At 33.1% G+C, this 20700-nt stretch overlaps 3 protein-coding genes across 4 annotated transcripts; 1 reads left to right on the top strand and 2 right to left on the bottom strand.

The window, feature by feature from the left end:
- Window positions 1–769: 769 nt before the first annotated feature.
- Window positions 770–12097, bottom strand: LOC100797972 (RNA-directed DNA methylation 4). Of its 2 annotated transcripts, XM_014771927.2 has the most exons (11): window positions 11693–11776; window positions 10419–10632; window positions 9557–10118; window positions 5339–5427; window positions 5034–5108; window positions 4809–4850; window positions 2907–3058; window positions 1773–1900; window positions 1454–1532; window positions 1303–1376; window positions 770–1214 (listed from the first exon to the last, which is right to left on the bottom strand). In XM_014771927.2, the coding sequence occupies exons 3-11, from the start codon at window positions 9759–9761 to the stop codon at window positions 961–963; spliced, it is 1098 nt and encodes a 365-aa protein (XP_014627413.1). In that variant the 5' UTR covers window positions 9762–10118; window positions 10419–10632; window positions 11693–11776; the 3' UTR covers window positions 770–960. The 2 variants fall into 2 exon arrangements, with proteins under 2 accessions (XP_014627413.1, XP_003554524.1); XM_003554476.5 differs by lacking the exons at window positions 9557–10118; window positions 10419–10632 and adding an exon at window positions 11857–12097.
- A 1377-nt stretch (window positions 12098–13474) lies between these two features.
- Window positions 13475–15037, top strand: LOC106797403 (probable serine/threonine-protein kinase PIX7). The gene is made up of 2 exons (XM_014771707.3): window positions 13475–14116; window positions 14777–15037. The coding sequence occupies exons 1-2, from the start codon at window positions 13655–13657 to the stop codon at window positions 14867–14869; spliced, it is 555 nt and encodes a 184-aa protein (XP_014627193.1). The 5' UTR covers window positions 13475–13654; the 3' UTR covers window positions 14870–15037.
- A 915-nt stretch (window positions 15038–15952) lies between these two features.
- Window positions 15953–18421, bottom strand: LOC100799370 (expansin-A15). Its single transcript, XM_003554478.5, has 4 exons — window positions 18266–18421; window positions 17984–18123; window positions 17478–17766; window positions 15953–16789 (listed from the first exon to the last, which is right to left on the bottom strand). The coding sequence occupies exons 1-4, from the start codon at window positions 18277–18279 to the stop codon at window positions 16480–16482; spliced, it is 753 nt and encodes a 250-aa protein (XP_003554526.2). The 5' UTR covers window positions 18280–18421; the 3' UTR covers window positions 15953–16479.
- Window positions 18422–20700: the final 2279 nt, after the last annotated feature.

The raw sequence follows: 20700 nt of genomic DNA on the forward strand, positions 1-20700 counted from the left end.
TTTTTACATCATATTTATTACAAGATAATCCTTGAAGAACAAAAAAGCTGAAGAAAAAAGGTCATGAAACAAACTGAAGAATCTAAATTGACTTTGCTTGTTGTATCTGCTGCCATTGTCAAAATTGTAGAAATGCTTCCTTCTTCTACTAAGAATTTAGAAATGTATTCTTTAAATCCCAAAACTGGTTTCATATATGGGTAATTGGTTTGCAGATACTTCTAAACGAAATTATTAGATGATTTCTTTTATTTTTCCAATTTTCCCTTTTCTTATTAAAAAAATTACATATAAGCATTGCTAAATCATCATTTTATACAAGTGGAAAAAAAAAAAAGTGTACGAGTGACTGTTCCTGTGTGAGTATTCAAATATCAGGACTCAAAAATTAAACCCACTAGGTGTTCATGTTTTTTAATTTTTAGAGTTAATGTTATATATAGTTAATGTGATTTACTATCAATATAACTAACGTAGTTAATTGAGAATCGAAATAAAATAGTGAAATAATTTGCAACAGTAATTAAGAAAATTAAAAAAAAAAAAAAGCAAATAGAGAAATGTGAGGAGCCTAAATGGTAAAGTAGGGAGTTAAACATGATAAAATTGAGAAAGAATGTGTAAAAACTAAAATGATATCACCATTTACTATTGTTGTAGATTCTAATATCTAAAGGCATATAAATTTCAGTGACAAGCTTTTACCAAAGAATAATATAAATAAACAAGTAACGATAGAAAACTTAAAGAAACCAGCGTGTAAATGCCATTTTTGTAAGCATTCTAGCTCAAATTTCAACATAAAACTAATAGGTCCATAAAAAATGCCTTAAAGCATCCCTTATAATAGCAAAAAAGCCTGTCTAGTTGGATGGCTCCGGCATGGTAGGTTTGATTTTGTTCCTACAACATTTTTACCCCATCAGATTTACATTTTGCAAAATAAAACTAAAGCCAACTTCATCGGTACGACCACCTCCAATTTTCATCATCCATATGCTCAACATCATCACTATGAGCACCTTCATATTCATCAAAATCCTCATCATATAATGGATCAGCATCATCTTCAGAAAAACCATGTTCTATATTCTCATCTGATGATTCACTGCTCGTGTTGCCATCCTCACGTTCTGATTCATTCTCAGAATTTTCATCCTCTTCATCCTCTTCAGAAACCTCATCTGGATAATCATTCAGTGGATTGTTTTCAGCTGTAACCAACAAATGTAATAGATTCTTTAACCATTTGTGATTTTGCATTAAAGAATAATGATGAGAAAAGGTAGATTAGCTAAATACCATTTGAGTCATCAGATTCATAATCTGAATGCTGTGTCCCATCATAATAGTCCTCCTCCTCATCAACTTGAACTCTGAGCCAATGATAACCGACAGTGTCAAGAAGCAAGAAAATACAAAACCTAATTGAACAAGTATTGACAATACTCACAGTGGATATGAACACGAAGAATCATCAATGTTTATATCCATCTCATCTTTCACGGTGTAGAGGTCGTACACATAATTTTCTGTGTATGTCACAAAAAACAATGCATCGCAGCCAATTAATTAAACAAAAAAAAAAGGTCAGCATTTATTGAAGTGTCAACATCAATGATAAAATTTCACAAGATAACTCTAAAATATAACTATTGTATGATAAACAAGAATAAGAAAATGTGTTTTCCTCCACTCATCTGTCAGTTATTTAAATAAAGGTTAGGCAAAAAGTAGCAATTTTTAATGGTACTTAGCAACTAAATAACTACCTTCTTTGGAATGACCAACCAACTGAGCAATCAAATCAGTTTCAACCTCTGCAGCCGCATTAGGAATAAACTCTCTCAGTAAAGGGAGGTAACTAGACAAAAGTCGTTGATCCTCCAATGACATTTCTCTGCATTGATAACAAGAAATGTGGTTTCCCATGATAATTATCAAAACAAAGGATAACAAAAACTCGGATGGAACAGTGTTGTTAAATGGCTACCATGACAGTATGGCATGGAAAAAATACAATAAGATAACATAGGTCATGGCATGGCTGTGTTTCATATGGTGGGCCATGGCAGCACCATTCTCAGTGACCACGGCACAGGTGGTGATTATGGCAGAAATAGCCCACAAAAAGAATGAAAAACAAAAGATGTGTCCAGTTGACCCTAAATAATAGAAATCTCACTCACTACTCCAGCTTCCCTATAAATAACAAAAGACTCACATCCCCAGCCTTCTTACTCCACCATTCCATTTTCGCTCAAGTTTTCCATCTCTCTTCCATCTATAGCAACAGGGACCTCCATCAACCCAACTCTAACTCTGGCAACTAACATCTCTGTTCTGTTTTTCTCCCTCTGTATATCCCTTTTATCTTCACTTTCTATTTTCTGTTTATATTCTGCTCTATTTTTGCCTCTATTTTTGTTCTCGCCTCTCTCTGCTTTGTTTGTATTCTGCCCGTTTTATCTTTTTCATTTTTTTAATTCTGTTACTGTGTTTTTCTTACACCTATTATCCTTGTGATCTTGTTTGTTTTTATTTTGCCCTTGTGTTCTCTTGTTCCATCATGCCCTCTAGTTCTCTTAATCTCATTATGCCTCTTCACTTATTCTCATCTTTGCCAAGTGCCCACTGCCAAGTGATTTCCCTATACTTTGTCCTATTGGTTGGTTTGAGCAGTGACTCTCCTCCAGTCCTCTCTAACAATGGCAAATGAAGATTAAACTTCACAACACTCCAACAATTATAGTTCGCTTTTATTTTTCTATCAGATTCTTCAGTCATGTTTGGTTTTTTATATATATATATATATAAACTATACATTTATTGTTGCTGCCATGCTTCTGCCAGTTTCCACAGACCAAGATGTTTGCTGCCATTAACATTCTGATGGAAATACTTACTCCTGTTGCACTTCCTTATTTTTTTCTTCATTGTCAATGCGAACAATGTCATACAAGTGGCACATTTCTTGTAATGCTTTATCATGTGCTGTCCCTTTGTTTCCCTTCCTGTTTTTCCATATTTGTTCAAAGCGAGCATCTTTTGCCAAAGACTGGAAGAAAGAATAGAAAAGATGTAATTTTGCCACAAGGAAACTGACAAAATCATTTCATGTTTGTGCTGTACTCCAAAGCCAATTACTTTTGACAAATTGTAGAATTGAAATTTGTGTACTCCTAACAAAAATCTATTGCCATGACTATAAGCAAACATGTACCTAATTCATTGTCTTCTAAACAATTTCCAAACATAATACAAACCGTTAAAAGGTGAGTTATACAAGGAACAACACTCAAAATCTCAAACAAGATTTTATTGAGTAGATATTTTTAGTGAATTGATTACAACTCAAGCAGGTCAGTTGGTGATTCAGGATACCAACAAGTAAACCATGTTAGGTATAAAAGCTAAAGAAGCAGCAGTATGTCATCAACATTGGTTTCATTGTCACTCAAGATAGATGATGCAACATCAGTGGGAGGAGATATTATTACAGAAAACATAATTTCAAATATGAAAGGGGGGAGGGGGTTAAGAGGGAGGGGACCTACAGCAAAGCAGATTTTTGAAATGGAAGTCGGAAATTGAGTTTGCAAGGATATCACAATTATTAATAGACTTACATGTTTATCATCTTCTCCCTAATTAAGAATTTAATATTGGAAATAGCATTGGAGTTCTAATACAAAAATAATAACAAAAAACACATTGACTATTCTTAAATTTAGGTGCATTTACTTAAATCCTCATCCTATTTCATAAAAAAAACAAATAAAAAACATTAGTCACTGATTAATTGAGTAATGGAACAACCATATCTAACCAAAAACATAATATTATAGCATAGTGTATGCACCCATATACACCATAAAGCAATGATCAGATTTTGAACCCTGGCAGGCTGAATGAAACTTCCCAATCTTACAAATGAGTTCATATCTAGTTGAACTAATGCTTGGGGAATAATTCCAGGAATGTTGTTATTACAATTACACTGAAAATTAGCATAGGACTTTCATATCACAGTCATATCCAAAGCCTTATACAAAGAGTTTTATTGGAGGATACAGAACAGGGGAGGAGATTGCATTATACCCTGAAAAATTTAGAATAATTCAAATAAAAATGCAAAACATGTACTTTATTTACTAGCAGGAGACCTCACCTAGTAGGACAAGGCTTTGTTGTTGTTTGTTTGTTATTTTCTAGCAAGAGAATTAATTACAGAATTCTCAAAAGTCATATGAAATTGAGCTTAATAGCCTATTTTCTCAAATCTTACCATCTCAGAAACTAGGTTATTTTTCCTAATGAAGGAAACAACGTACTTTTTACCTAAAGTAATAAAATTGCAATGTTTTTGAACAGGACTAAGAATAAACTAGATCTGAGTTTGGAAAACACTCAAAATAGATGAGCGAAAATTTGCCCTACACATTAAGTTCATTAATTTAAGGTCAAGGTAATGTAGTTAAAAGCAACTAGGAAAATCAAATGAAATGAAATTCTTCAGCACAAATACAGAAGGAACAGGAAAAAACAAAAACAAAACAGTTGCAAAACTAATCACAGAATCATACAAAATTTCAGAAAGGAGGTTGTAAGATGAAAGTAGTATAAAAGGATATAAGAAGAAATGATGCAAGGGCATGTCCACATCCATAGAGAGAGAAGAGACTTCAATACAATTTCCAATAGGTTGAACAATCAAGTATATATTACCATCCCTTAAGAAAGAGCATTATGGGTATCCAAAGATGTGCACATCCATAAATATGAGTAATATAAGTCATGTAACAAACCTCCTTTTCTTGTTTAGCTTTAGACAATAGCTGATCTTGCTTCTGTAGACATTAAAAGTAGGAAATGTTGAAAGACAAAGTATAATTAGAAATGTAAGTTAATACAAAAGTACAATTAGGGTGGGCAGTTATTTGGTTACTTTAAGCAAGCACAAGCAGATGTTAGTTTGTGATTCTGCACAAGCAGATGAGAAGGGGAAGAGAAGGGAAGAAGAAAGGGCTTACATTGTCCCTGTTGAAGAATTTCTTTCTTTCCTTAATTTTTGACTTGGAATCAGATGCACCACTGGAACCAAGATCCTAAAGAAACAGACAATTTATAAGGGCACATTTATCCAGTTTATCAATGATGCTTAAAAGTTGCCACTTATTGAGAAGACCAACTCAATAAACTGAAATAAAAGATGTTGAAAATGGAGAACAAAGTGACTTAGACAAGAGAGCATCAGTCCAAAAATACACACATCATGTTGCTACTCTATATCATATGGAGAAAGAATTTGTCGCCACCGTCTAGGTGGGCAACTTACCACAAAGGATTGCACGATATCAAAGGTGACCTCAGAGCTGCTTATTGTCTCCACATGTTGCACAAAAACCTTCTTGTTATAAAATTCCACTAAAGAAGAGAGACGTAATATCAGGAGTCATGCATAATACTAAACACGCATTCAATGGAAAAAATTATTCTCTCAATTTCACAGCATTTCATTCTATGTCATTAGTCATCTCAACTCTAGCAAGACTTTTTTTATATTTTCTCCATGAGTCACTTGACAACCTTATTTTTCGATAGCACCATGACTACTTTGTTTTCTTATATACAAAAATAAATGAAAGAGAAAATGCTTATAGACACATTAAAGCAAAACCACTATCATCTAAACCATATCTCTGTCATGGTGGATGCTTGTTACAATGCATCATGTGTTAGCGGCAGATAGTAAATAGTGGTACTGTATTTCACCTTACATGACGCAATACTTTGGTGCGATGCAGGTTTGCAATAGTGCCAGTTGTGGCCAAATTTTGCTGCAAGCTAGCAGCAGGTGTGTGCAGGATGAAGCACGATTATAATTGAGATCGTCTTATCGATTACAACATCGAATAAAAATCTGAGATCATCCTTTTATATCTTTTAAGGTTTTCGGTTACCACTTAACCCCCCACCCCCCACCCACCCACAAAATTAATTATCCCTACCTATTAATTATTGTCTTTTAAACAGTTTGCAATTTTGTTTTTCATTTTTTTGTATTTTTTTTAAAACATTTCGATTACCGCTTACCCCCTCCCAATAATTGTCCCTTATTGATTATTAACTATTTTCTTTTAAACAACTGGCAATTTCGTCTTTCATTTTTTTGTATTATTTTATCTTTTAAATCTTTTCTGTTACTCACTTATGCCGCCCCTAGTAATTACTATCTTTTGTGTATTTTTCTATTTTTCAGTATTCATGAGATAAAATTATAAATTAATGCATATTGTTTCTGGACTTTCCAATAGCGGTCATCCCGCTATCTGTTATCCCACTTTAGCCTTTTAGGGGCTGGTTGCTCTACACCACTATCTGGTGCAGACTACTTAGGTTAGGTATATACTTAAAAATAGATACCTCCGAGTCATGTTAATTGCTCTCAGATAGCACAGAAAGAAACAGAAAAGTAGCAGCATGATTGCATGCCCAATAAGGAGAATGAGTAATAATCAACTTGAAAAATGAATTTGTAAGAGCCTGCCTAGGGCAAAATCAATACTCTAATACCCCCCCCCCCCCCCCCTCTCAAACTCAATGGGGTTGAGTCTTTGAAGGAGGCTCAGGTACATTGAGTTTGGACCTCAAGAAAAGAAATCTAGTCGATACTCAGCTTCAGAACTTGACCATGCAACAATCTGTTGTTTTTAGACCACCAAGAAATAAGATTAGGACCAAAATAAATGGCAACTCCTGATGTAGACCTTCAATTGTCAGGATCAGATGCCCAATCTGCATTACATATAGCTTTAATCGGAATAGGAACCCCTGGAGTAGCATCTTTGAGAAGTATGCCATGATTTAAAGAGGCTTTTAGATACCTAAGTATTCTTTTACAGCTGTCCAGTGAGTTTCAAGAGGACTAGCCATGAATTGACAGACTTTGTTTACAGCAAAACTAAGCTCAGGTCTGGTTATGGTGGAGTATCGGTGTGCTCCAACCACTGATCTATATAGATTGGGATCTGAGAATATATCTGCTCCTGTTTTAGTGAGCTTACATCCAGAAACCATGGGAGAAGCAATAGGTTGAGCCTCAGCCATTTTAGTTTTCTGTAGAAGATCTCTTATGTATTTCCTCTGAGTTAGAAGAATAGAGCCATCAGCCATAGTCTTGACTTCAATTCCCAAGAAGTAATCTAGCTTCCCAAGTTGTTTTAGAGAAAAATTAGAATGAAGCTTGACAGTAAATTGCTGGACTAGGGTGACAGAACTGCCAGTGATTATGATATCATCAACATATACCAAGGGATAAATGATATGAGAAGCATCTTTGAAAACAAAGAGAGACGGGCCACATTTGCTTGCAGAGAAGCCAAGATGCAAAAGACTGGATTTAAGTCTGTCAAACCACTGTCCTGTTATTTGCTTAAGCCCATATAGAGCTTTGTTTAGTTTACAAACTAGAGTAGTATTGGGATTTTCAAAGACTGGAGGTTGCTTCATATAAATGGTTTCTTCTAGAAAACCATTTAAGAAAGCATTATTGATATCAAGTTGAAATAGTTCCCAATTATTGGTTAGAGCCAAGGTTAGAATCAACCTTACTGTAACAGGTTTGATAACAGGAGAAAAAGTTTCACTAAAATCAGAACCAGCCCTTGATGAAACCCTTTTTCTACTAGTCAAGCTTCATACCTGTTGACAGTCCCATCTGCATTTTCCTTGACTCTGAACACCCACTCGCAGCCCACTGCTTTTCTATTAGAGGGAAGAGAAACTAAATCCCAGGTCTTGTTATGTATCAGTACCTCATATTCTTGTTTCATTGCAGTAAACCACTTTGGATCAGCCAGAGCTTGCTTTATAGACTTTGGTTCACAGTGAGCAAGTAACTAAGTTGGGTTAATTCTAGGTAAATGAATTTCAGGCTTTGATCTGGTGTGCATTGAATAGGAATTAACTGGTCTTGCAGGTGAGGAAACTGCAGGAACATTTTCTGATGCTACACTGTGTGAAGTATCAGAAAGAGACAGATCTGATGACTGAATAGAATTCTCTTGCACAGATGTAGATCCAGCTTCAATGTTAGGACTAGCAGACTCAGTTTCAATTGTAGGACTAGAATCAACATTGATATTAGGACTAGAATCAGGATTTCAATCAGCTGTGGGATTGACAGAGGAAGAACCAGCAATAGAGTAGCTGGAAGAGGATTGAGAGGGAATGAGTTGAAGGTGATAAGAGAAGTAGGGTTAATAGAAGGTGACTCAAGCTTGGAGGGAAGCAAAAACAGATACAGATAAGGAAATTTAACTTCATTGAAAACAACATCCTTGGAGATAAAGAGTTTGCCAGTAGGAGAGAGACACTTATAGTCCTTATGAGATGTGGAATATCCTAGAAAAACACTCATGAAACCTAAATTCAAGTTTGTGTCGATTGTAGGGTCTAAGAAAAGGGAAACTAACAAGAGCAACCAAAGGCTTTAAGAAAATTATAATCTGGGGGTTTATTGAATAGAACAGTGTAGGGAACATTAAAGTTCAGGGAGATGGTAGGTAATCTATTGATCAAATACACTGCTGTGGTGAAAACAAAGTCCCAGAATTTGAGAGGCAGAGAGGCTTGTTTGAGAAAAGTAAGGCCCAATTCTACAACATGACTGTGTTTCCTCTCCACTGCACCATTTTGGTCGTGTGTGAGTACATGAATATTCCATGACTTGCCAAAAAATTGGTTAGTGGTCTGAACTCCCCTCCCCATTCTGTTTGAATACTTTTTATTTTGGAATTAAACTGAAGTTCAACCATTAACTTGAAGTGTTGAAAAGCAGTGAAAGTTTCTGATTTATTTTTAAGCAAGTAAATCCATGTGAACCTAGAATAGGCATCAACAGAGGTTATATGATAGTGAAAACCATTTTTGGAAGGAATATGTGCAGGACCCCATAGATCACTATATATCAAGGGTTGATTATAAACTGTTTCAGATAAAGTGCCAGGTAATTTGTGAGACTTACCAACACAGCATGCTGCACAAAACTAAGATATTTTTATTAGAAATTGGTATCTTACAATGATTAAGAACAAGTCTCAAAACATTAGAACTAGGGTGACCCAATCTTAAGATGCCAAAGAATTTGAGAACCTGTGCTAGTACATGCACTTGCAACAGATGTAGTTTTTACATCAGAATTGAGATAATTTACATCAGAACTGGAATTATTTACAGAATTTGAAACAAAACAAGAAGCTGAACTAGCAGCAGTTGAGCCTTGGAGTTGAAGATTTGGAAAGACATAAACCATCAGGTCCTAGTGAGCCTTGAAGTAAGACTTCATTGGCTCCCTATGATTTCACAAGACAATGATTAGGATGGAATTTAAAAAATACACCATTATCCGGTGCAAATTTACTGACACTGATTAGATTTTTAGTTATAGTATGCACATGTAGAAAATGATTCAAGGATAAAGACACTTTAAGATTAATAGGAGAAATAAAAGTGGAATAACCAGTGGAATTAATGGCGAAACCTTGTCCATTACCAATATAGATTTGAACTGGACCTTCAAAAGGACAGAATAGCTGAATTTTCTGTGATTCTCTTGTCACATGAAAAGAGGCACCTGAATCTGGAATCCAGGTTGTAGAGGATCCAGGCTGAAAATTGGAGTTGCAATCATTGCACTTGGAGGCTGTTGATTCTGACTGCTCTGCATTGACCTGTTCTGATTGGTTCCTTGATTCCATGAATTTGATGATCTGAAACAATTGTTTTGTCCATAGTTATTTTGACCAGAGTTATTTCCTTGATTTGAATACTGATTTTGACCAAAAGGAATTAGTCTGAGTATTTCCTTGATTTGAAGGATCATGTAGTGTTAGTGAAGGATTCGATTGATAACTCTGATCAAACCAATAGTGACAGACAGATGCTGTATGCCAATATTTGTAACACACTTGACATTGAAAATTTGCAAAGCATCCTCCTACACGGCCACAACCGCCGCCACACCACCACGCGACCGCCTCTATTAAAACTTCCACCACGGCCAAAGTTACCACGAAAGTTCTCCGAATCATACCATTGGGAAAATTTGTTCGATGCTGCATAAGGATCAAAACCAAACGACAAAGAAGAGTTAGGGTTCACCTGAGTAAGATTAATTGAAGGCGAATCAGAAATGTGTTTTCAAAACTTTAGTAATCGAGCTTCGTGAGCTAATAGCAGCACTTCAACTTCTTCAACAGGAAGAGGTTGGAATTTATTATCGATAACTGAGATTACTGAATGGTAATCTTGCGAAAGCCCTTCAAGTATAGCATTAATGTGTTCCTGAAGAGAAATGGAACTTTCGACAAAGGCAAGTAAGTTGGAAATTTCTTTGATTCTAAGAAAAAACTTACGCATCGACTTGTCTTCAAGCATCATCTCATGCAATTCAGTTTGAAGCTGCCTTGCTTTGGCTCGCATCTGTTTGTGAAGATAATCACGGATTCATTCCCAAACCTCATACGAATGAATGCAACCAGTGATTCGAGATAAAATCAATGTAGACAGAGTCGACTGCAACCAAGTGAGAAGAACCTGATCTTCTTGTTACCACGCCTTTCTCAATTCCTGCATCACGATCTGTTTCAGTGAGAAATCGTAACGGAATTTGCGGATGCACAACAAACCTTTTAAGTTTGTGAGATTTGATGACATGCTCAATTTTCTGTCGCAAGAAGAAGAAGAGTTTGTCGCCGTTGATGATCAACTAAGCTCTCGATACCATCATAGAATTTCTAGTCTAAGAGAATAAAGAGAGAGAGTAAGGGATGAAAGGAGTAAAATGTTATTTATTAACCCAAGTCATTGAGGATTACAAAGGAGTTTATATAGACAGTTCTGTTAGAGTGTCTAACATTTATTATCTAACTAGCTTCTAATGATCAACTAAGCTCTTGATAGAAGAAGAAGAAGAAGAAGAGGAAGAAGAAAAAGAGTTTGTCGCCGTTGATGATCAACTAAGCTCTGGATACCATCATAGAATTTCTAGTCTCAGAGGATAAGGGATGAAAGGAGTAAAATGTTATTTATTAACCCAAGTCATTGAGGTTCACAAAGGAGTTTATATAGACAGTTCTGTTAGAGTGTCTAACAGTTGAATAACTGCAGCTCCTTATAATACTCTAATAACGTTTGATCATTGCTTGTAAATTGTAATAATTATGGTTATAAAAGAATAGAATTGACTGTGAGGCACTGTGATTGATTTCATAGACAAATTTGATTAATGCAGCACCACACAAATCGCATTATTCATCAATTATTGATTAAAGGTCATGGTGAGTCTTGTCTGAGACGTGCTATGTCATGGGAAACCTCCTACAGACACAAATTAACTTATAGTATAAGCGTTGTTTCCATTACTTTTCCTCTCTACCATAAACCAATGCTAGCTAAACAACTTCACGTATGTAAGTATTATCAGTTATACAGCAATGAAACACCATATAATACCCAAGAGTTCATCAAATAAGCTAACACAGATTAAGTTCTCATTAATTGGCACATTAAGTAAAAGCAATTCATAATTCGTATAATACACACACATTTACTAGCGTAAAAATATGAAGAGGCTCAACCATACATGATATAACAAATCCACAAAAGAAACAAATTAAGAGTAGCATACCCTTTTGAGCAGAATTGGAGGAGATTGATAAATTTCCAAAATCCAAGAGAGGACGCTTCAACGGCCTCTCGTTAATTTCGAGCCCTACATAGACATGCCAAAACTTCAAACCCAGATGAGACCCAGTAAATAATAAATAAATAAAAAGAAGAAGAGGGGTTTACAGAAAGCATCAAGTGGAGATTGCGAGGGCTTGCGTTTGACCCTAACCACCACGGGCTTCGGTGGTGGAGGCGTAGCCGAAGAGCTTTCGGCCATGTTCTCAGTTATAATAACTGAACTCAATTACGAACCAAATTTTTAAAGCGGTTCAAGAGCCGAACCGGTTTTTTAAGCTAATTCGGGAGAGGAAGGGTTAAAGAAATTCTAGAACAGGAATTGGAAGCAAAGTCTGATGTTATAAATTTGAAATTTGAAATAGGTTTGTCACGCTGTTATATACTAGCATTAGCATTTGTTCTGGGCGAACTTGGACCTGTCCACTAAGGTCTCCTCGACTCTACTTCGGTCCAATAGTAGTATAATTTATTGGGTTATTCTTTCTACACCCAACAAATTTCTTCTACACCCAAAATATTTTTGAAAAATTTAACTTTATTCTTTTTTACTTCTTCTTCATTCCTTCCTTTTTTTTTCTTTTCTTTGCATAACCTACTAAGTAAAAAGAAAGTAAATCTGTAATTATACTTGTACAATTATGGATTGATCAATCCATAAAAGTCGATACATTATGGATTGCTCAGTCCATAATTCTATGAATATAATTATGAATTTATTGATATCTAATTATACTTGTACAACTATAGATTGAGCAATCTCTAACATCATATACATTAAGAATAGCCCTATACATAATTATACAAGTGTAATTATATAATGATTGATTTGTAATTATACTTTTTCAATTACAAAACATTTTATCTATATTTATAGCACATAATCATAACAATGGTTATGAAAAAAATCACAATAACAGTGTAAGTAATTTTATATTTATGTAATTTCTCACTCATATAATTAATTTGAAGTAAGGGACAGAGAAAGTATGATAAAATCTTTGTTTATTTTTAAGTCTATTTTTTCTATATTAAAAAATAATCAAAAAATAATAAATATGAATTTATAATATAATATAATTATTAATTAATTAAATAATTTTATTTTATTCATTATATAATGTTAATATGTAGTAATTTTTAAATGCATTTATCATCTAAATTAATTTTTTAAAATTTATTGAAATAGTGTAGTTTTTATTAGATAGATATAGTTGCTCATTATCTTAAAATAACATTTCTAATAATTTAAAGATATAAATTTAACTATGTGATAATATTAAAGATTTGCATCGACTAATCTCATTCTATAATAAGTAGAACACTCTCATTTAATATAATTAAAATTATATATTATTATTATTATCGTCATTAAGACGGAATAAGTGAGAATGAATACTACAATTTGTAGTAGTTACATGATTTCTCATTTTATTAATTTCTCTATTTCTATTAATAAAAATATATTTTTATTAAATCAATTTTCCAAATTCTCTTTTGCAATACACCTACTTATATCTTATATAAAAAGATACTTAATACATTTGTATTTATAATGATGCTATTTTTTCTATTTTTTTAAAAAAAATTCTAGTATATTATTATTAAATTGTGTAAATATAGATAATAATAATAATAATATATAAATAGATATTATAAATATATTCATAAATTATATAAATAGGTATTTTAGTATGTTGTATTTATTAGTTGTATAAAAAAATGTGCATAAATTGTATAATAAAAATTATTAATGTGAGCTATTTAATGCCTAATATTGTAGAGTTTAGATTTTAATCAACGGTTAAATTTTAAGTTTAGATTGTTTTGTCAAATTAATGATTATTATAAAGTATAAGTTTTGATTCTATGGTCCTAAAACTTTTAATGGTCCTAAAATTTTTAAATGAAATTTACTTTATACATGTATATTGCATGCTACAAAACGGACAATTTAGGATCTTCCTCATTGGTCTATACATTTTATGTTGTTAATCAAATTTGCTTTGCTATCTTATATTTTCCATCTAAATCAACAGGAAGAAATGTTACAAATGATTTGGTTAGACACCAACCAGTTACTCAAAGATCCTTATCCACCAAAAGGTCAAAAAGATCCTCAGCCACCAACTTAAGCCAGGAAATAATCCAAGTTTCTTCCCTTCTTCGAAGATTCACCTTTAATGATCTTAGGTTGGCCACAAGAAATTTTGAGTCTAAGAATCTTCTTGGTGAGGGGGGGTTTGGAACTGTGTTGAAAGGTTGGGTCAATGAGCATGAGAACGTTGCAGCACGACCTGGAACAGGGACTCCAGTTGCAGTGAAGACTCTCAACCCAAATGGATTTCAAGGTCATAAAGAATGGCTTGTATGTGACGTACCATTCTAATCCTAACTATATTTCTTTATATTTTAGCCATTTATTTAATTTCCACCATTTTTTAAGCAAATTACTTTGACACATCCTTCGACTTCTTGAGATTGCAAAAAATATCCCATCTTTCTAACCCCTCTAGTAATCCCTTTTAATTGTTCTAAATACATTACATTAACACCCTTATTTCACAAAAAAGACACATTACAATGTGTGTCCTCTAAGGGAAATATTGTAAATGTTAAAAAGGCAAGAGAAGTTTACGCAATCTCAAGATATCAAGGAAGGTATTAGTGTGTAATTTTGCTGATTTTTTGAAGAGACAAAACAAAATTTTATTCTCATAAACTTATCAAAGCCACAAGATGTGACATAAATATATAAGCCAAACATTACAGAAATTATTTGTTGCCATATGGTTGCAGCACCAAATTAACATCATCCCTAAACACAAGAAAATTTTACACTAAATCCATCCAGAAAGCATTCCGAAACATAGTTTTTCTAGGCTTAGAAACCACAATCAAACCACAATACTAGAATCAAATAAACATAAAGGCTGCAACCATAGTGTAATTTTGCTCATTTTTATTTTGGTACAAAGTGCTATGATCGATTTACAATTGAATCTCTTTACTGTTTCATGCATGGCAGGCTGAAATTAATTATCTTAGTGAGCTGAGCTCCATCATCCAAATCTGGTTAGATTGGTTGGCTATTGCATCGAAGATGCTAAAAGGTTACTAGTATATGAGTATATGTCTCAAGGAAGCTTAGACAACCATTTGTTCAAGAGTATGTCCTAAATTCAACTTATTGTTTCATAGAAAATTTTCTTCTAATATATTAGTAAATGCATTATTTAGTTTATTTTTTAATGCTGCTTGTATGGTTTGAAGATTTTTAATTTTTCTATTTTCATCTTTTAATTATTTTAAATTGCTCAAATGTCACTTTATTGTTTAATTAGAAATAAACACGCCCTTATATTTTTAATTAAGAAAAGAAATAAAATACAAATTATGTGCATGATTGCAAAAAGAAAAGTGACGGAAGATTTTGGAACAATCTAAGATCAGAAAATCAACATTTTCTTAAAATCAAATGTAAAATTATTTCTAAGCCTTTAACTTTTATATATGGAAGATGCATGCTTTCTTATTCTAAATATATTTATCATTGAGAAGAAGGGGGTGTGGTGGGGTGGGAAGAGGGAGAGGGAAGGGAAGGGGTGGGGTGGGATGCCAAAGGGGTAATTTGGTCTTTTTATGAAGAACTCAAAAAGTTGGGGTGTAAAAGTTAAAAATGGGGTGACAATAACAACTCCCTATGCTTCTAAGCCTAGTCAAGTAAAATTGAAGACAAATTTTTTTGGACTTTCGACGAAATTTTGCCTGCTAAGCTTAAAGCAGACCATAATTACATTTTTTATTTTAAGAATTATTTTTAACTTTTTTTAAAATAAAAACTCAAATAAAGATAAAAAAAAAAGTCAGATAAAAACTAAAAAGGGAAGAACCTTTGTTTCTGGCATTTTTCTTTTTCTGAAAAAAAAGGAACAACGTAAATAAACACGTTAGAGTATCAATAATCCGACCCAGTTAATGAATTAGTTTTTATCCATGTTTCCTTGAAGACTTGAACCACGAGTTAATTAAAGTGAATTCATTCACCTCTTTTATATATGTTAGAGCAGAGCCATCCCTCTTTCAGAACGGGTGATCATTTTTGTGCACTGAACATTTGAACTTTAGGACGTAGAGTTAAGAAATTTAATTTTTCTCACACAAACCAAGCATAAATATTTGACATTGCTCAGTCAACAATAACTAAAGCACAACAAGAATATACTCAATTATTATTTAAGTTGATCTTTCTGAACAAGGCAAGAATCCCATTTGCCAAAGTGCAATAAGGCTCACAAAATCCCACCTCTAACCTACTTTTCTTTCAGCAGGCAAACAAACAGAAGTACCCTTGAGACTATAGCTTAGCATAAACTAAGGTACCAGCAATTCATCTGCAAAAAAACTTGCAACACAAACCAAAATATATTAAAGGGACTAAACTAAGCCACCTATTTTGTGGCCCAATATTGACACATCATGTACACTATTAAATTACGGCTTTAGTTCTTTTTTATAATGCAACCATATTATCATGTGGGTAACCAACATTATGAAATTGATGTTCCATGAAAGGAATTGGCTCCTCTGCCTTGTCTCTGGTTACTGAAACTGTCGTTCAGTAGGAGAGAGAGAGAGAAAAAAAATACAATTTTCTTTGTGTTTCTTTCTCCTACTAGAAAGTTTCTGTACCTGAGAGAAAATGCACCCTCCATGAAAAGGGTTGATAAATTAGTAGCGGAATTGCCTTCCAGTGTAGGTCTGTCCAAAGGACCAACTTGGTGGTGCAGCATTGTATGAGAGCACACTGCGACCATCACTAGTGGTGACCAAAAAGGAAAGACTCTGTCCATTAAGGTAGGAGTTGCTCTGCCAGTTTTGGCCCCAATTCCTTGACATGGGTTGCCATCTGGTTCTTGAACCTTTTATGGCCACAGAATGCACATCACCAGCACCTCCAACATTAGTCACAAGGACTAAATTGAAGTATGAATGACCATTGATGGTGAACCTGATTCCACCTCTTCTCATGCACCGTACCCTTCAAACAAAATCCATCAAGATAAAAATGTTAGCTTCTAGACCAAAAAATAAAAAGTAAGGGTAAAACATAGAGTAACTAGTGTATGCCCTGATCGTGTAACTGTGATCCAATTTGTTGTTATGTATAATAAATTTGTTAACTTTTATATTAATAAACTTAAAAGTTAAAAATCATATCAACTATGATTTTTGATTGGTTAATCATATAATTATTTTTTTAATAACAATTAAAATCAAAACTTGATTACATTCATTTCACGTGTTCTCCCATTAAAATTAGAGTTTATTAGTTTAAGCTCGGCAACTAGTAGAATAGAGGTCAACATTTAAGGTCAGGGTAATTTGTGAAGTGAAACTTTAATTGTGATCGGAGAATAGTACAAAAATCAATTCAAAGAACTGCATTTAAGTTTCACCTTAAAAGTAATTATGCTTGTACAGATTAAGTACATTAGCACACGTACACTGCTTATATACTTGTATATAAGTTATTTGACAACACTTAGTCATATTGTTTCTAGAGTCTGTTTGGATACAAGACTAAAAGTACTTTTGAGAGTTTCTGGAAAAAAGCTCTATATTATTTTTGTTAGTGGTCTGAATTATGCACACACCCTCACATACTGCATACAATACAATGTGCAAGTATCTTGAAGGATAAAGAAAACATAAGATTTCTGAATTACCTTCTGTAAACTACAGGCACAATACCAGCTCTGTATTGGGCAATTTGCTGAAACACAGGTTGAGAAAGATCAAAATGGTGATTGGGAGGGTCACACCATCCACCAGGGGGGCAGAAATTAGTGGCAGTGACTACAATGGTGCCACGGAGGCACCATTGTGGGTCATTTGCACATTTGATTTGGTAGCATGAGCCACAACTCAAGCCATTGTTGAACAAGGCAGTGCTAAGTGCTGCTGTGTTAGTCCCATATCCTTGACTATACAAGTTTCCATAACCACAAGCCCCACCTACAATATGATAAGATATATAAGCAAAACTTTGACATACACATACTTTTTGTTAGTCACATTTGTTCATACATGCATAATAAGATATTCATTGTTTCAGGGGTTATAAGGTTAACTTGATGATAAAGGAATAAGGGAGGAGGGGAGAGATCATATCTTACTAGCAAAAAATTAATAATAAACAATTAGCATTGACCGACCAAAAAAAAAGACATACCCATTGTCCCAGAAGCATCACTTCCACCATAGAATGTAGCATGGGCATTGGTCCAACCCCCATTGCTGACATAACCATTAGCATATGAGATCATGGAGAGACACCCCAGAAGGAAGAAGCCAAGATGAACCATTTTTTTCCTGCATAAATGCAGAAGAAGAGTATAGTGTTCACAATTCATTCATTCAGCAATGTGATGTACAAATGGAGCTAGCACACTATAATGCTATAATAAATTGAAAGAAAACATAAGGAAGACATAAGGGGAGATAAATTAATTACATGAAGTTGCACATTGAGTGGAATTTGTTTGGGAAATGAAGGGGGGCATTGGAGATGGAATAAATAGAGGTCAGTCAACATCAAACCCTGACACACTCACTTGAGCTGTTGGGACCATGCAAGTGCAGAAAAACTGTGAGAGAGTAAGCGGCATTGGAACTCTGTTATGTGGAAACTGTGCTTTTCAATGGGATCAAAGCATTAACTATACAAACCAAATTACTCTTATAATATTTTTATTTTTATGAATCATTGGTATTTTTTAGAGGACCATTATGGAGGACAACAGACTTTTCCCTTCACATACTTAAACTTAACATAGTTGCATATCTTAGATATCTAAAGTTTAAATTTACAATCACTAATTAAACTGAATCAATCTGTGTTAGTTAATCTTGGTGTTCCATATACAATATTTTTCTATTATATGTTAGTACTCGTATTTGTTACAAGTCATATTGCATAGTCAAAATTATTTTCTTTTAAACTTTTGTAACGGATAATTGTAGAATTTTCTAACATATCTCTTAACAATCATCTGAAGCAATACACTTCTCAAAACATTTATTAATTAAAATTCATTGAAAAACTATAAATTTATGATTGAGTTCGTTAAGTAAACAGTATGATCTGCATAATTTTGTATTTTTAATAAATTTAAAACAACAATAAATACTGTTTAAAAAAGTACGTTAGAATATGTGGATATCATTTCTGTATATGACTATATGGGTCAATTGGTCAAATTTTTTAAGAGAATTATTGAGGTAAATTGCAAGGTTGTTGCGTACATTCGCTCGTTTTAGACTTTATTGAGAGCCTTGTGTACTCGGCTGTCTTTTTGTGCAAGGAATTATAATAAAAACATTTTAAAAGACGTTGTCTTTTATTCACTGACTTGATATTTGATTTTGAATGATGAGTTATCAATATTATTTTATTTTATCTGAAAAACTATCGTAAGTCCGAAGTCCTTATTGAATTCAAATAAAATTTCAAATATATAAAACTATTCAATTTTATGAAAAAGATGACTATATACGTGTCTTGATTTTTTCACTCAATATTTATTTTATTTGATACCATCATAATTAGGATTTTATGCTTCCAATGGTATCCCAAAGTATCCTCACAAATTATGATCCTTGGGATCAACATGAGAAAACTTAATTACACTTAAAACTGATTGTTTCTTCCTAAATTAGTCTTAACTAGAATGATTTTTTTCATATTTATCGGTTTTTAAAGATAATCTAGTTTGAGACCCAATAAAATATATAAATGTCCTTTTTTTTTAAAGTACAACTTTAAATTTGATAAAATATCAATAATTTTTTAAAAGAACTAAAACATCAATGATATATACTTACCTTGTAATAGTGAGGTGCATTCATTGGATGCGATGCGAGTAAAGCCGTTTTGTTACCTATATAATTACAACAAACAAAGTTCCGACCAGTTTTTTCACTTTGTTTTTCTCCATTTTCACTAAGCAAATATAAGAATCCTAACATATACTGTATTTCTCTATGAAGAGCACATATAGCACACTTTCCAATATTATTTTTCCATATATCTTTTATTATTAGTAAAAAAAAATTAGAAATCATGTACAAGTAAAGCTTATTAAATAAAAAACAGAACTATAAAATTTTATATTTTATAATAAATTTTAATTAATAATAGAAGGTATATTCATAGGAATAGTATTTCTCATTTTCAATTTCAGTCTTCTCCTAATCATTTAACTTCCAATATATCAATAAGTCATTGATCCGGATGGTATGAATTCTATCTTTTTGAGTAAGATGTTAAATTTGAGCATGAAAAAATGTGATTAAGAGAAGAAAATCTACTAAACATGGCAAGTCAAGTTCCTGACATAAAAGAGTTACCGACAAAACAAGTAAATATTTCATACCAATAATAGGATAAAAAGAAGTTAACTTCTAATATTTTCAACTTCAAGGTGTAGGAAGGAGGGGTGTTGACTCATTGGCAAACATACAAAGTTGTTAAGTAATATTAGGACTTGTATAATACTCGACAAATATCACAAGTTTTATTATCTAAACTAAAAATTAAACAATGATGATTTGAACATAAAAGTCAACAATAAAGATTAAGTAAAACAAAGCTAAAATTAAAATATTTTTGGAATTTTCAATAAACACACAATAAAGCGATATGAAATTCAGATGACGAAGGTTGCTGGGGTTAGATTTCTCTGACCAAACATCTCTTCATGCTAAAACATGATATTCAACTTGTAATCTAATGTTAATATCAATCACAGTTCAAAAATAATATTCTAATCCTTAATTCCATAGGTGAAAAGACCTAAGTTACTCCATAAAATGTTAATTCCTAGCACATTTAACAAAGAAACATACTTTAAGCTCAATGACCCAAAGATAACTATTATCCCTCATTCT

Source organism: Glycine max, chromosome 19, assembly GCF_000004515.6.
Source record: "Glycine max cultivar Williams 82 chromosome 19, Glycine_max_v4.0, whole genome shotgun sequence".
Taxonomy (NCBI): domain Eukaryota; kingdom Viridiplantae; phylum Streptophyta; class Magnoliopsida; order Fabales; family Fabaceae; genus Glycine; species Glycine max.